Consider the following 16609-nt stretch of genomic DNA (forward strand, 5'->3'; position numbering starts at 1 on the left):
TAACAATATTTTAGAACCAAATCCTGTCTTATTATTTACCTTATAAAAAGGTCAAAATAAAGTCGCTTTTCAATCCTCCCCGCATTGCTATTGGAAATTGTTATGACATTTAGATAACAGTAAATGAAAAAGTAAGTTGAGGCGAAAAATAAATTACCACTGGCCTATGTTTACTCAAATTATAATGCGATCAGCTCATCAGAAGAATAATGCCTACGTGATCAGATGGGGCTACCACACGAGGATGGTGAGGTCTCACGTATATGCTTCTCAATATGATGATAAACAGTGTAATAATCTGTCACTCTCCTATTTGTTTAGAGAATATATATATATATATATATATATATATTAGAAATCAATGAAGCTAACTTGTAATAGAAACACAAAAAAACTAATACGGAAACGAAATAGCGTACCTCCCGCTATTGTCGCCAAAGAATTTCGGTAGAGGTTTTTTCTTGAACTTTGATACTTCTCGGCTCAGAACTCTCGCTTTAGATGGTGTAGAATAGCCTTTCGCTTCAAAGAGATGATTGAGCCCAGGTACCACATTTATTATCACCAAATCATAACGTTCAAGAATTAATTCAGATTTATAACGTTTGAACCATAACGAAGAACTTTAATGATATTAAATATTTAATTTAATAATAACGGTTTCATGTTTAAAGAATAAAAAACTGAAATCATTTAAACCATAATTAACGAAGAAATTCATGATAATAAATTATGAATCTTAAGGATAACAGTTATATATTATTATTAAATTAGATATTTAATAATAACGGTTACAATATATATATATATATTCATGACGAATATAGTTAGGTGCAGGAGCACAAGTCTATGATTTGACTCCCAATGTGGAGGTTGGGTTAGGAGAGTGGGATGCGTACACATCTCATCACACCAACCCCTCCCTTGGGGTGTGGGTTCCTGACCTCCATGCGCTGCGATATGGAGAATCCCACCACTCTTAATGCATGGTTTTGTGAGACCCACCGGAATCGCAGAACCGGATTTGTTGTTTTTCGTGGTTTGCGATTGAAATGCTCTACTGAATCCGCTCCTCTCTCTTTGACGAGATAGAAAGAACGTAGGAGAGCTGCCTTCGAAGCCCACCAACCCCCCAAAGCAAACCAGCGGCCTCCAAGTAGCAGTCAAGCATGCCATGGGATGATACGAGTTTGCGCGGTCAGCAATGCTCCGCGAGCAGCAACTACTCCTTTGGCACTCCCATCTACCACTCTCTGATCTCTCTATTTAAACCCCTACCCTCTTCTAATCTGACTCAAAGAGATCCAGTTCTACCTCAGCCTTCTCTCCTCGCCTATCTCTAATCCTTGACCTATTCACGTATTGAAATGGAGTTCGCACCGAAAGCTCAAGTCGTTGAGAACGGCGAGGCGTTCTGCCTTAAGGCGGACCCCTTGAACTGGATCAAGGCGGCGGAGTCGCTGACGGGGAGCCACCTCGACGAGGTGAAGCGCATGGTCGAGGAGTTCCGGAAGCCGCAGGTAAGGCTCGAGGGCGCGACCCTGACGATCTCCCAGGTGGCGGCCGTGGCCGCTGCCCGGTCGCCCGTGAGGGTGGAGCTGTCGGAGGAGGCGAGGGATGGCGTGCGGGCCAGCAGCGAGTGGGTGATGGAGAGCATGAACAAGGGGACCGACAGCTATGGCGTCACCACCGGCTTCGGCGCGACCTCGCACAGGAGGACCAAGCAAGGAGGTGCTCTTCAGAAGGAGCTCATTAGGTGAGGTTTCCTTTCTTCTTTGCTGCTGCTCGACTTCCTTCTTGCTTCTTGCTGATGTGTGACGTGTGGAATCTCCTCGCTGATGTGAGTCTACCTGCTACAGGTTCCTCAACGCCGGAATCTTCGGCTCCGGCCCGGAGTCGGGAAACACATTGCCTTCGTCCGCTGCGAAGGCGGCCATGCTCGTCCGGGTGAACACCCTCCTCCAGGGCTACTCCGGCATCCGGTTTGAGATCCTGGAAGCCATCGCCAGCCTGCTCAACAACGGCATCACCCCCTGCCTGCCGCTGCGGGGCACCATCACCGCCTCCGGTGATCTCGTCCCGCTGTCTTACATCGCAGGAATCCTGACTGGCCGGCCGAACGCAAAGGCCGTCGGCCCCGACGGCAAGGTCATAGGCGCGGCGGAGGCTTTCCGGCTCGCCGGCATCGCGGACGGTTTCTTTGAACTGCAGCCCAAGGAAGGACTGGCGCTGGTGAACGGCACCGCCGTGGGATCGGGCTTGGCCTCCATGGTGCTCTTCGAGGCCAACGTCCTGGCCGTCCTATCGGAGGTGCTGTCGGCCGTCTTCTGCGAGGTGATGCAGGGGAAGCCGGAGTTCACCGACCACCTCACGCACAAGCTGAAGCACCACCCGGGCCAGATCGAGGCGGCCGCCATCATGGAGCACATACTGGAGGGAAGCTCCTACATGAAGATGGCGAAGAAGCTGCACGAGCAGGACCCGCTCCAGAAGCCAAAGCAGGACCGCTACGCCCTGCGCACCTCCCCTCAGTGGCTCGGCCCGCAGATCGAGGTCATCCGCGCTTCCACCAAGTCCATCGAGCGCGAGATCAACTCCGTCAACGACAACCCGCTCATCGACGTGTCCCGGAGCAAGGCCCTCCACGGCGGCAACTTCCAGGGCACGCCCATCGGCGTTTCCATGGACAACACCCGCCTGGCCGTCGCCGCCATCGGGAAACTCATGTTTGCGCAGTTCTCTGAGCTGGTCAACGACTTCTACAACAACGGCCTGCCCTCGAACCTCTCTGGGGGGCGGAACCCGAGCCTGGACTACGGGTTCAAGGGCGCCGAGATCGCCATGGCGGCCTACTGCTCTGAACTCCAGTTCCTGGCCAACCCCGTTACCAACCACGTCCAGAGCGCCGAGCAGCACAACCAGGACGTGAACTCGCTGGGGCTCATCTCCGCGAGGAAGACGGCGGAGGCCGTCGACATACTCAAGCTCATGTCCACCACCTACTTGGTGGCGCTCTGCCAGGCCGTCGACCTCCGGCACCTGGAGGAGAACCTGAAGAGCGCTGTGAAGAGCACGGTGAGCCAGGTGGCGAAGCGGGTGCTCACCATGGGCGCCAACGGGGAACTCCACCCCGCCCGGTTCTGCGAGAAGGAGCTGATCAAGGTGGTGGACCGGGAGCACGTCTTCACCTACGTCGACGACCCCTGCAGCGCCACCTACCCGCTGATGCAGAAGTTGCGGCAGGTCCTCGTGGCGCACGCGCTCGAGAACGGCGACAAGGAGAAGGACGCCGGCAGCTCCATTTTCCAGAAGATCGCAACCTTCGAAGAAGAGCTGAAGGCGCAGCTGCCGAAAGAAGTGGAAGCGGCGAGGTCGGCCGTGGAGGGCGGGAAGGCGGCCATTCCGAACAGGATCGAGGAGTGCAGGTCTTACCCGCTTTACAGGTTGGTGAGGGAGGAGCTCAAGACGGGGTTCCTGACGGGCGAAAAGGTGACGTCGCCGGGCGAGGAGTTCGACAAGGTGTTCGACGCCATCTGCCAGGGGAAGGTGATCGACCCTCTCCTCGAGTGCTTGAAGGAATGGGACGGTGCTCCCATCCCCATCTGTTAGCAAGATTTAAGGCCATAACCTCCCTCTGCCGCCTGCCGCCTGCCGCCTTTGGATTGAATCTGTCATCCCATTGTTTCTTCCTTTCATGTCATAGATTTGTCTTATCGTGTGATCGGATCCATAATCTTAGACATTTCCATCTAATATAAATGGAATTGCTTCACAATAGTCATTGCCTTCCAATATTAATACCGATGAAGTCGCATTTTAAGAACCTTCTCAAGCTCTAATTCTTCCGAAGCAACCTCTGTGATGCGGGAGATGCAAGATTCAGACCCGGAAGAACGTAGTGGCAGCGGCGAGCTCGTCGAAATCCTCCGCCGTCAAGGCCCGGCGGAGCATCCGGAATAGGGTTTCACTGTTCGATTTGTGGCCGAGATCGCGGCCGACCGCGAAGAACGTAGGGGGCACGCTTCAAGTTTTTAGGTCGTGGCAGCGGCAGCGGCGAGCTCGTCGAAATCCTCCGCCGTCAAGGCCCGGCGGAGCATCCGGAATAGGGTTTCACTGTTCGATTTGTGGCCGAGATCGCGGCCGACCGCGAAGAACGTAGGGGGCACGCTTCGGCGACACGGGGAACCGCTGCATCTTGGAGCCGTCGCCGTCGGTGTTCTCATCATTATCCATGAGGCTGGGCCGCGCGAGTTGGAATAGCCACTCCATCGTCTCGCCGTTGGATTTGTGGCCGAGATCACGGCCGAGCTTAAGGGACAACGTTCCGTAGCCAGTCCTTGTCTTATCGACCATTGTTGCTGCTGCCTTCTCCGCTGTGCATCCTGCCGGCGGCGATCTTGTGAGAAGCATCCATGTCGGATGGAGGAGAAGGGTGATTTACCTGATCCGGTACCTAATCACCAACTAAATGTTCATGGAGCTGAAGACTTTGGAGCTCCTCCGCCGTGAAGGCATTGGGGAACACCCAGCTGAGTATCCAGCGCAACGTCTCACGGTCCGTTTTGTGACCGAGATCGCGGCCGAGCATGTAGAAGTGAGGCACTAACTGGGGCAAAAAGAGGAGACGCCACATCCCGCGGTCGACACCGCGAGTCGGCCGCGCGAACCGGAGTAGCCATTCCATAGTTTCGCTGTTGGATTTGTGGTCGAGATCACGGCTGAGCTTGAGGAACAGGACAACGCAGTACGCCGTCATTCGGACGCCGACGTTCGGCAACCAGTCATCGGCCTGGTCGTCTCGGCCACCGTTACTGCTACCCTCTTCGCAGTCGGCGGCGGCGATCTCCGGGGAAGCATCCATGTGCAGTGGAGGAGAAGGCTCTTCGCCGGCGTTGATGGCGATCTTGTCGGCAGCACCTATGAGGACCGGAGGAATAGGGTTTGCCGATCGAACTTTGTGTTCTTGGAAGCCTTTATATAGCCGGTGGGAGGCCGCCAGAACTCAGGATTGAGATCATAATATATAGCTGATTTCTGATGGGGATTTCCCTCCACATTATGAATTTCTGAGATCATAATATAAAATCTTATCCATAGAACTTGCAGAGAAACAAACTCTGAACAAAATTATAAATTTATCTTTAAAAAATAATATATTTATCTTATAAATGAACCATAATTGTAACTTTCTAGCTTTGTTGATTTATAATAATGTTGTTCACATTGTAGTAGTTCTAACCAAGGTAGGTAATACCGAATGATACCATCCGAAACGGGCGGTACGTATCGGTTCGACGGTAATTCAGTACGCGGATTGTCTGCAATCGGGCGGAACGTTTAAAAACGTCCCGTATCGAACGATACGAGGTAATCTCAGACGTTAACGATCGAAATTTCGATCGTTACTACCCGACACAAGGTATCGGTCAAAATCGATAGTTATCGCACATTAACATTGCTATAGTGCTCCAACGATCAAATGTCGACCGTTGGAGCCTTTTCTCATGGTATTTAAACCCTTCGTATTCTCTATTTCACTTCATTAGATTCTCGTGCTCTCTTAAACTATCTCAAACTCTTTTTTCTCTCCTAAATTTTATAAAATAATGATTTATGAATTCTACGAAACAATGATTTATGAATTCAATCAAGACTAATTTGAGAAGATTAAGAGGAAGAACTTTAATTTACGTGTTTAATTAAGAGGTATATATTCTCTTTCTTTGATTAGAGAGTAATTAAGATCTTTAATATTATGATTAGTGTGTTTCATGCATATTAAATATTACAAAATATTTATGATGCTGTGATTAATTATTTTAATAATAATTTAATCAAAATTTATTTGATTTTAATCAATTCAATGTGTTTAATAATTATTGGGGTGTTTGCCATGTCTATAATGTTGAAAGAAAAATAATTAATAAAAAATTAATTATATTAATAATGTAATTAGTATATCTAATAATTTTATCATAATTTGAATCATATTGGATCAAAATTATATATTTAATATTTTTTATGTATTTCACATATATATGATGGTAAAATATATTTAATTAAGTTTTATTAAAATTATTTAATACTATAATTAATTATTTTAATGATGATTTAATCAAAATTTATTCGATTTTATATCAAATTAATGTGTTTAATACATATTAGGATGTTTATCATGTTTATAGTATTAAAAGAAAAAATAATTAATAAAAAATTAACTATATTAATCACATAATTAGTATATTTAATGATGATAGTGAAAAACCCTATCGTAACTTTTTTTATTTTCAGATATTATCAAAGTATTTTACATCCTAAATTAGGTGTACTGTACCGTTCAGTATGCCCTGACTTACCGCTCGGTACACGATACCGCACCGTACCGAACTAACCTCAAAACATCGATATGGTACGATATTACATACCTTAGTTCTAACACATGAAATAATGATAAATTCTTTGAAATATTGATGCAAAGATCATAAGAAAAATTTAATATGCATTCAAAAAGTCTACAGACTTAAAATTATATAATCACAGTGATTATCATCGTCATGAAAATAATCGTGCTTGATATGCTTTCAATGACTAAGCATATCAAGTACTATCAGACTATTTCTCAACAATGTGATGCACATATAATATTAACATTTTCTTAAGCTAAATTGTTAACAATTAGCATGCACCAAGTTTTGTCTGAATTCACAAAAGCTCCACAATGGAGGCTGACTACAAAAGTTTGTATAAACTTGTACAAGAAAATATATATAAAAAAATAAATATCTTAGCATTGCTGTTTAGGGACTACAAACATTCTGACCAGAATGGTCAGCTGACTCCGGGATTAGACGGAGCCACGACAAAAAATTGATCGTGTTCTCCAATTCTATGATGGAATACAATAAAAGAGGCTGAGGTAAAATATTTACCAGCAGCAACCCCTCACAGCAAGGTTGCTACCTGTAAGATATCACTTCAGGCTCATGTCTTCGCTTCAGGCCCAACATATCTGAGGTTGTGTTAGTTACAGTGACAAACTAAAATATGCTCATCTACAAAATGATCAATCATCATCTGATATGCAAACTACATCCGAGTTAGAAGGGGGCACATCGACAACACCACATGGCTCAACACAAGGCTGAGAGAATGCAGGAGCTGTCGATGTAGGTTTGGTTGCAAGCCAACTATCAAATGATGAAACCAAATCAGTAAACTGAGAGATAGACCGGTTAACACCTCCTATGGAGTTCCCAACACCCATGGGCAACTCAGAATAAAATGGGGAGGCATCCTGACAAACTGATACAGTGTTGGAAATGTGTGACTGTCCAAAATGGGGATCCGTGCATGGCTGTGCAGTAGGCATAGGCGCAACTTGTCCCATGGTGGCCGAAAGTACATCGGCATGGGGCTGCTGATGACTGGTCATGGATGTGTTAGCTCTAAATCGTTGGAGATGTGGAGCAGGCGCACGGGTTTCACTTCTGATTTGAAGGTTTGGCTGTGGGGGAACCATTGGGCATAAGTGAGCTCTAGCTGAATTACTTGGGTAGACTGAAGATGTCCAGCGGGCTGCCTGACCAGAAGGGATCAGTGGAGCTTGGAGTCTGACTGACGCAAGCGAGCCTGGGACCTGACCATAAGGGATCGGTGGAGCTTGGAGTCTGACTGACGCAAGCGAGCTTGGGACCTGACCATAAGGGATCGGTGGAGCTTGGAGTCTGACTGATGCAAGCGAGCTTGGGGCCTGACCATAAGGGATCAGTGGAGTTTGGAGTCTGACTGATGCAAGCGATCCTGGGGTCTGACTAGAAGGGATCATTGGAGTTTGGAGTCTGACTGATGCGAGCGAGGATGGGGCTGCAGCTGGTGGTGGGGTAGCTGGGAGTGGCATAGGCGTGGAAGTTGATGCTGACACAGATCTCTGGATAAACTGAGGTTGGGATGACTGAAGTAACTGCTGCAATGTTTGGTGACCTGGAATTCAAAGAGTAGAGTGGAAAAGAATGATATCAGTTTCTGCTCAACAATGACATAATGATCAACACAAATTAGCACATAAGTAAACAAGTATGAGCAAGAAAATATGTTCAAGCCTATGCTAGAGTAGAAGAAATGAGATGACAGCCTCAAGCTCTGAGAGAAAAAAGATCAACAGCAACAACAATAATAAAGCTATGTCCTTACTCCTTAGTTAAACTAAGTATCTAAATCCTTATATATAGTTTCTAATAATTTTTTTTAGGTCTCCCTCCACCTAAGTTGCTAAGCAAGTCTCAGAAATCGAATAAAGAAATGTGGCTATAAACTAACAATTTGATTCTTGGTGGCTATCCTCCAATCAGTGGTAAAACAAACCAGTAAACAGTGTCCCATTAACATGTTCTTTCCCTAACTTCCACAGCAAACTCATGAAGTTACTTATTTGACCATGTTCAACCAATTGAAAAGGGAACCAATTTTGTCTGTATATAATTTGACTTCATCAAGTTAGATGCACATATTGAAAAACCCAATGGCAGCCACGATTCCAAGTACCAAGTTATTCGGCTAACTACATGGCTTTTGTTAGCAATCCTCCCACCTCCTGTAAAATACTCTACTAAATAATGTCCCATTGCATGTTCTTTCCTTAATCGACAGCAGAATCATGAAGATAGTTGATAGTCCAAATTCAATGCTATGAAAGGACCTCTTGTATTTGTATATAGACTTCATGATGTTCAATGCACATGAAATACATATAATGATGGATCAACTGGAAAAGTAATGTTATGTGAATGGGTTGTGAATAATGGAATCATATCCACCTTTCAAAATAACTTATATTACTACTCTAGGTGGGAAAAACAAAATGTCATCATGCATTTGACATGCAGGAACTTAATAAGTGGTCATATTACAAGAATGTGTTTTCATATATAAATGTACATACAAACATACATATAACATAAGACGAGCCTAAACATCGTTTGATTTTACATGGTTGTCCAATGAAGTCAATGATGATCTATCCAAGTCCTCCAAGCATATCATTAATTATGATATAGTTCAATTGAAAGAACTAGAATAATTGTTTAGGATTTTTGACATGAACCACTCACGACAACCCCCATTTCCTCCACCAAACATTTCATACATATGCCCACGAAAATTTGCATCTATAAACTGAGTTAAAACACTTTCTACAAGAATTTTAAACGCAAATAGTTTTATATATTGATAAATAATAGATATACGTGATTATTAAGAAGAAGGTAGAACTTTAAAAGCCATGAAAGTTAGATGTGATACACATATACATTAGCTGGACAAAAAAAGTTGAAAAGGACAAGAAGATGCTGCACTGTTTTCATCCATAAAACTTAAGTGCCAAGCTAATTTAAATTAGCTTTGTGTTCCATACCTCTAGAAGATGAAGTTCCTCCCTTATTTTCAATAAATTTGGCTCTAAATTCTTCAGCTAAAACCTGATTCATGGAAACTTTGTTGTAAATGGTCTCAAGAACCTCCTTGCTACAAAGAAACTCTGACTCTGCATCTTGAAGTAACATATCATACTTTCTCCTGACCTTCTCCAACTCTTGATCACACTCATATTTAAGACGCAATTTCTGTGAAAAGATGAAACAAGACACAACTATTAATAATAGTTGAGCATAAATTAACAGGAAAAATGACTCAGAAATAGGTGACAGAAAACAAACCCTATCATCATGCATCTTAGTAATTTTATCCTGATGCATCCGTATGCTAGTCAGTTCATTTTTCAATGGTTCAGGTTGAAGCCCTTGCGTTGGCATCAACTGTGCAAGTGGAAAGAGAGGGTAGTGAACTGATTCTGGCTGAGAAGTGCTTCTTGGCTCTTCAATGATGCTTCTTTGTGATCTTGTATCTGAATTTGGTAAAAATGAATGATCAACAAACTGGGATACAAGAGGATGAGGATTAGCCTGCCCAACCAGTTCAGATGACAATACAATTGGTTCCTGCATTGGCATATCATTTTGATGGGATAAATGCTGTATCTGATCAGAAAGCTCTTCTTCAGTTCCAGATGCAGCTATGCTTTCTTGAACGTGTGATACCAAGGGCACGACGGTACATACAGGCAATGGATCGTGAGAAGAATTTGAGACAGTCATGTTATGATTGGTAAGATCAACGGTGCCAAAATCAGCCAAATTTGGAGTTTCTTGGAGAGAGCCACTGCCTTGGACCTCTAAACCAGCAGAGTTTTCAAGCCTCTCATGCCGACTAAAATGTGGTGCCTGTTCATGCACAACCAGAAGTAGAATTTGCTCAGTGTGTCAGTACAAATACAATAATGCACAAACCTAACTGGCATAACTCCCCCTTGTCCAACTAAATCAATCAAAACTTGTACTAATGGCACCAAAGAATTGAGAGAATAAAAGTTCAATTAAACTGAAGTGACAGATGATACAGATGATACTTGAAAAGAGGTCTTGAATATTCATATTAAGAAACCTAGCTACAATTAATGTGAAAACGATCAAAATTCACTAACTGAAGGCCTACAGAAAGAAATCAACAAATAACAATTAAATATCAAGACAGTACTTAGAGAAAAAATGAAGCTGAAACCAACAGCACTGAGAGAAAAAAAGATAAACATCAAGACAGTAAAAGTGCTCAATTTTATAGCCATTTATAGGTTGCATGAAAATCTGGAGCTGATAATCAATAACTGTACATCATAATGGTAATAAATGAAATGGAATTCAGTGGAAAATTATGAATACTCCAAGTTCAGTTCACTGCCAGCCAGATTCAAAAAAACACTTCTAAGTTCAAATTAAAGTTGTGTTACATTGACGGAATAAGCAGTGATATAAAAGCACAGTCCCAACTATTTAAAAGCTACAGTCAATTTAATCCACTCAGACAATAAAATGTGCATTTTAATTACAATCCTAAATATAATTGTTTATAGGACAATAAATGTTCAGTTTCATTACTTACAAATGCCAGGTACTATTGACATTAAATACCAGTTTAAGTACTAAAGATATTTTATAGTCCTTCAAAAAGAGGCGGAAGTTTAGCTGCAACAACCCAACTGATATTGCTTTCTTTTAAAATTTACAAAATATGGTACATGCGATTGCAATACTTCCATGCACGATGCAGGATATTTGACTGCTAACTAGGAACCATGGATGTGCACATGAGACACAGCACACACACTGAAAAAATTCAAAAATACAAAGCAGGCATGGCATGGAACATACACATCAATCAAAGTACATATTTATGACTACCATATATGAACTCAAAGCAGGGATCATGGCATGGCATGTCCACAACAATCAAAGTAAAATATTTTATAACTACAATATATGAACTAAAAACAGGGATCATAACTTGTAGCTGTGCTTTAGAAGTCCCTCACGTTGTGCTATTACTTCGAAATGCTTTCTATTAAATCTTTGTTTTTTATACTAACAAATATAAAAAAACTCTGCGGGACAAGGTCCTATAAGTTTATCTCAGACTTGCCATAGAAAATGTAAACGATGCTACCATAGACCACAAGTCAGCCCAAAAGCCACAACTTTGATGGTTCAAATAATAACCGTGTTAAAGAGGGAAAAAAGTAACAACCCTATCCTATCCAACCTAAAACACAGCTCCCTATTCTCCCCGAAGGGCCCCATTTTCCCCCTTCTCTTCTTACGTATGGCCACATAACTGTCAGCTTCCCTGAAAAACTAGAGCAAGTGACACCAGTTGCAGGTACAACCTCAGCAACATTTGGGTCTGTTTACCTTCTATCTTGTCCACCATTACTCAGTTGATTGTTGGGCAGAAGGGGAACAAACAGGATTCAGGGGAGTTCCTTTTCCCCTTTTAGCAGACTCAATGAGCACAGCATAAAATTGGACATGCTCTTGCTATATCTGATGTTTATCCATGTCAGACACTTGTCAGATATGACATGTATGTGATTCCCATGTATGTGCTTCTTAAACTGCTAGTGATAGTTCAAGACTTAATGTTCACATGCAACTAAATGCAAGGATTGCCACTCTGGTGTGTTGACCAACATAAAGTGTTGCCATTGCAAAAACTAGTATGAGCCTGTATATGTTTAACTAAGCAGAATACTGATAGTGCAATCAACTGCTCAAACAAGGATTAAATTTCTTTGATTAATGCACCTGCACCAGAATATGTAAATAAGCAAGCGTGATTTTTTCTTCATCCCAACATCAAATGTCACCTCTGCCCTCCTGTTTAATGGATATCTGAAATTTGACATAATTGACTTTGCTTAATCATGACTATCAAAATTGATCTCTAATGATATATCATCCATCTATATTACAACAACTACCTGTCTAACAGAACAAGCAAAATTGATTGAGAATTTACTTGAACATATTAAACCTTTTACAGATGTTCCAAAGTCAAGTAAGATCAGTTGGTTTAACAAGGTATCACTTTTCAGAATATTTAATACAATTAACATAGTACAAGTTTATTGATCTTTCTTCCAAAAACTGAAAATTATGGATAATTAAAAGATCCTTTTTGGACATGCTCATAGTTCCACAAACGCACCTGACATGGTGAACCATCATTCTGAAAACCAGTATGACAGTCTGCCTGATTTTGCAAGAGGGCAGTATTGAAGCTTGCATCCTCACCGTCATTCATACTTCTACCTTCTTCAATGCTTCCCAATGGACAAAAACTCGAGCATAAAATATCAGAATTTTCTGCACCTCTCTGCTTCTCAGTTTCAACAGTTGCTGGTGTGCTAGAGTTGATAGGTATGTCATCAGCCTCAATGATCACTGGGTTCATGACAAGTGCCTCAGAAGGAAGAGATTCAGTTCCTATGGTCAAGTCAACTGTCTTTGAAGGTGGAAGAGTTGATGGAACTTCCAAAGGTGTCACTCTTGGTTCAAATTCCGTTTCAGTTACATACATAACATTCGACTGAGAAACCAATGAATTGATTTGATTGGGCAGGCATCCAGATCGTTCAGGAGGAAAAACTGTCGGCCCTTCAGAGGTTTTAGAATTCAAACAACTTGTTACCAAGTCAGCCACAGTGATTAGCTCACCAGTTTGCTTATTTTGAAGAGGCCCAGATTCCCTGGAGTCAGAAGGAAGAGATTCAGCCTCGGTAATCACTGAGTTCATGACAGGTGCCTCAGAAGGAAGATATTCAGTTCCTATGGTCAAGTCAACAATCTTTGACGGTGGTAGAGTTGATGGAACTTCCAAAGGTGTCTCTCTTGGTTCAGATTCAGTTTCAGTTACATACATAACATTGGACTGAGAAACCAATGAATCAATTTGATTGGGCAGGCATCCAGATCCTTCAGGAGGAAAAACTGTAAGCCCATCAGAGGTTTTAGAATTCAAACCACTTGTTACCAAGTCAGCCACAGTGATTAGCTCACCAGTTTGCTTATTTTGAAGAGGCCCAGATTCCCTGGATTCAGAAGGAAGAGATTCAGCCTCAATGATCACTGAGTTCATGACAGGTGCCTCAGAAGGAAGAGACTCAGATTCAGTTCCTATGGTCAAGTCAACTGTCTTTGAAGGTGGAAGAGTTGATGGAACTTCCAAAGGTGTCTCTCTTGGTTCAGATTCAGTTTCAGTTACATACATGACATTGGACTGAGAAACCAACGAATCGATTTGATTTGGCAGGCATCCAGATCCTTCAGGAGGAAAAACTGTCGGCCCTTCAGAGGTTTTCGAATTCAACCCACTTGTTACCAAGTCAGCCACAGTGATCAGCTCACCAGTTTGCTTATTTTGAAAAGGCCCAGATTCCCTGGAGTCATATATTCTGTTTCGCAAACCATCATGAGCTTCATCCTGGTTCGCTAATTTGAGTTCCTCCAACCTGAATCCAGAATCAGACAAAGGAATGCTATCAAAAGACTCTATTAGTTTGCCAGTCTTAGCTTCTTCTATCCAATGATTCTTTATCTGTTGCTCTTTGTCCCTTGCAAATAACTGCATGTCTTTAAGTTTTTTATACTGGCAATCCATTTGCTTCTCAAGTCCAGTCATTTTTTTCATAAACTCTTCTTTAAGCAATCTAATCTTGTCATTTTTATCAGCTGAATCCATAACCAAATCATTAATAAGTTCTAAGTCTTTCTCATGTGCCTTCTTCAGATTCAATTCCAACTTTTCCTTGTGCATATTAAAGTCTGTAATTTCTTGCTGTTGCCTGAGAGAGAGATCTTCTTCCCTTCTTGAACAAACTTTGTTAATCAAATCAATTCGTTTCTTTAGAAGTTTGTCCTTCAGAGACCCAAGGTCCTCGTGCAGATTTGCAGGAGTTCCAAGAACAGGAACCTGCCCCAGAAACATTGGTTGTTCAAAAGCACAATGACTTTGGGAACTCTCTTGAAGTTCACCTTTCTCAATATCATGAAGATTAGATTCTGCGGAATTTGGAGTTGTCTCACAAGAAGGTTCTCCAGTAAGATCTATACCAGATACTGACCGCCCTGGTTCTGATGTATTGGGCTCATTTTTCCTCATGAAAATGTTATTTTGACCTAAAAAAATCTTCTTTAGCCTTCGCAATTTAGAATAAACATTAGAAGCCTGCTCTTCATTGCATGTGTAGTTCAAGTACTTCTTTGCAAGTGTGAGTGATTCTCTGTGATCAATCTTCTGATTTAAGAAAGAAGCAGCTCGCCAACACTTATGGTTCCCAAACACATTAAGAACAATTAGAAATTTACAAAAGCAGTAGATTTCACACTACTTGCTAATAGAAACTCAAACAAACCATTAGAAAGCTCTATAAAAGCTTAGAACAAATCTACAGTTAGAAACACAGAGAGCTGCCAGAACATTTAATGGGTCTGGCATATACAATAGCCATACAACCAAATTACAGAATTATAGACCAAAAGTCATTAGGAAGATCTATAAAAGCTTAGAACAGAACTATAGTAAGAAACATGGAAAGCCACCAGAACATTTAATTTTCAAGTAATGGGTCTGGCATACAAAACGAAATAACCAAATTGCAGAATTCAACAACAACAAAAAAAATTAATGTCCCAATTATTTGGAGTCAGTTGTATGGATCTTTTCAACAAATAAATCAAGGCTGACCGCACAACTGTCTTATAAAATTTTCAAAAAGGCATGATGATGACACAAAATCATAGCATCTTTCTCCACGTGATCCAGCCAATTTTATAGAATAATGTCTTCATCAATCTCTCATACCTGTCGAATAACAGATCTAAATAGATAAAACTTTCACTTAATGACCTTATTCATTCATCCTAGTTAAAACCTAAGTTCTCCTCACAGTATTTTTAAAAGTAAAGCACGATCCCAAATTTAATTAATTGAAGAATCAGGTTAAATATCAAATTGATTACTATTTTCCAATGATCACCTTTGCTTTATAAGTATATACAATCTGCTGTCTATATCCCTAGACTGTCATTATTTATAATGGTCAAATCCCTGCCTAAGTTCCAATTGTTTAATGTACAAAATATGGATTGCCTAGTGAAAACCATCCAACTTCACTTCTGAATGCCCACCCCCGGCGATAAATAGGCGAGTGCTCGAGCCTCGCCTCACCTAGGCAAGCACTCAAGTGCTCGATGACTTTTCACTGGACACAATACCATTTATTTTTATTTTATTATTATTTTACGCAATGATATTATGAAGTATGGAATGCTACAAGATGCTTGGGATGGAGTGATGTATGCTACCTCTATAACTAAAGAGGTCATTTCCAGGTTTTGAATTCTGGTCACTCCAGTCGTAAAGAGCAACCTTAACATTGTACCAAGTCCACTCTTTAGATATTGATCCTTATATTAAAAGCAAATAGTGATTAGCCCAGTCCAACTAGTCGGTCACATTATATGATACACCAGAAATAATGCAACAATCAATCAAAAATTAGGGGGCAATTTTTGAGCAATTGTAAGCTTAGTTTGGGCAAAAACCAACACAAAAAAAATTAAAACAAACCCATCTGTTAAGAATTTCACCTTATAAAATTAATTCATGTTTTTGAAAATTTTGGAAGCAAAAGTATTTGTTTCACTAAAAACAAAAACATAAAACCAATGACCATGAGATATAGAAATAAGCAATGCAAGTATCTAATGTTAAGGTAGTCAAAGTAGTAACAGGATTGGACTTTGTTGATACAATAAATTAAACACCAATTGGGTGCTTAATTTCTTGTAACATTTTTAAAAAGGAAATTCAGAAATCCAAAACACAACTGAAACATGGATATTAAATAACAATTTTATGTTTTTCTCCTATGAATTGTTGTTCTTTTATCTAAATTGTGGTTTTATAGAATGTTACAGGAAAAGAAGAAGTACCCAAAAAAAAACAAAAGAAGTTACCCATTTTTCTTCGGTCTCTCCCCACCAATTTAGTTTCACCACAAAAAACTCCTCCAAAAAACTCTTCTTACATTCTAAGACGAAAAATGAAATAAAAAAAGGCATAGTGGCCCTTAATTTTTCAGAAACTTCTTTTTCTAGTAACTTGTAGCCATAAAATCCTCATAGTGTATATCTGAAAGCACACATCAAAAGCTATCAATTTG

General features: G+C 41.5%; 2 protein-coding genes across 6 annotated transcripts in view; one reads left to right on the forward strand and one right to left on the reverse strand.

Moving 5' to 3' along the window:
- The first annotated feature begins 1279 nt into the window (after positions 1-1279).
- LOC135609130 (phenylalanine ammonia-lyase) lies at positions 1280-3777 on the forward strand. Its single transcript, XM_065102246.1, has 2 exons — positions 1280-1756; positions 1860-3777. Exons 1-2 carry the CDS (start codon positions 1368-1370, stop codon positions 3607-3609), a joined length of 2139 nt encoding a protein of 712 aa, XP_064958318.1. The 5' UTR covers positions 1280-1367; the 3' UTR covers positions 3610-3777.
- Positions 3778-6639: 2862 nt separating this feature from the next.
- The window catches only part of LOC135609194 (uncharacterized), a 41222-nt gene continuing 31252 nt past the window's right edge, over positions 6640-16609 (reverse strand). For all 5 annotated transcript variants that reach the window (XM_065102397.1, XM_065102458.1, XM_065102314.1 and 2 more), the window contains 4 exons: positions 12592-14709; positions 9711-10274; positions 9410-9617; positions 6640-7980 (listed from right to left, as the gene is read on the reverse strand). In XM_065102397.1, the coding sequence (XP_064958469.1) occupies positions 7064-7980; positions 9410-9617; positions 9711-10274; positions 12592-14709 (3807 nt within the window). In that variant the 3' untranslated portion in view covers positions 6640-7063. The remainder of the gene's footprint in view (positions 7981-9409; positions 9618-9710; positions 10275-12591; positions 14710-16609) is intronic.

Source organism: Musa acuminata, chromosome BXJ1-1, assembly GCF_036884655.1.
Source record: "Musa acuminata AAA Group cultivar baxijiao chromosome BXJ1-1, Cavendish_Baxijiao_AAA, whole genome shotgun sequence".
NCBI lineage: Eukaryota > Viridiplantae > Streptophyta > Magnoliopsida > Zingiberales > Musaceae > Musa > Musa acuminata.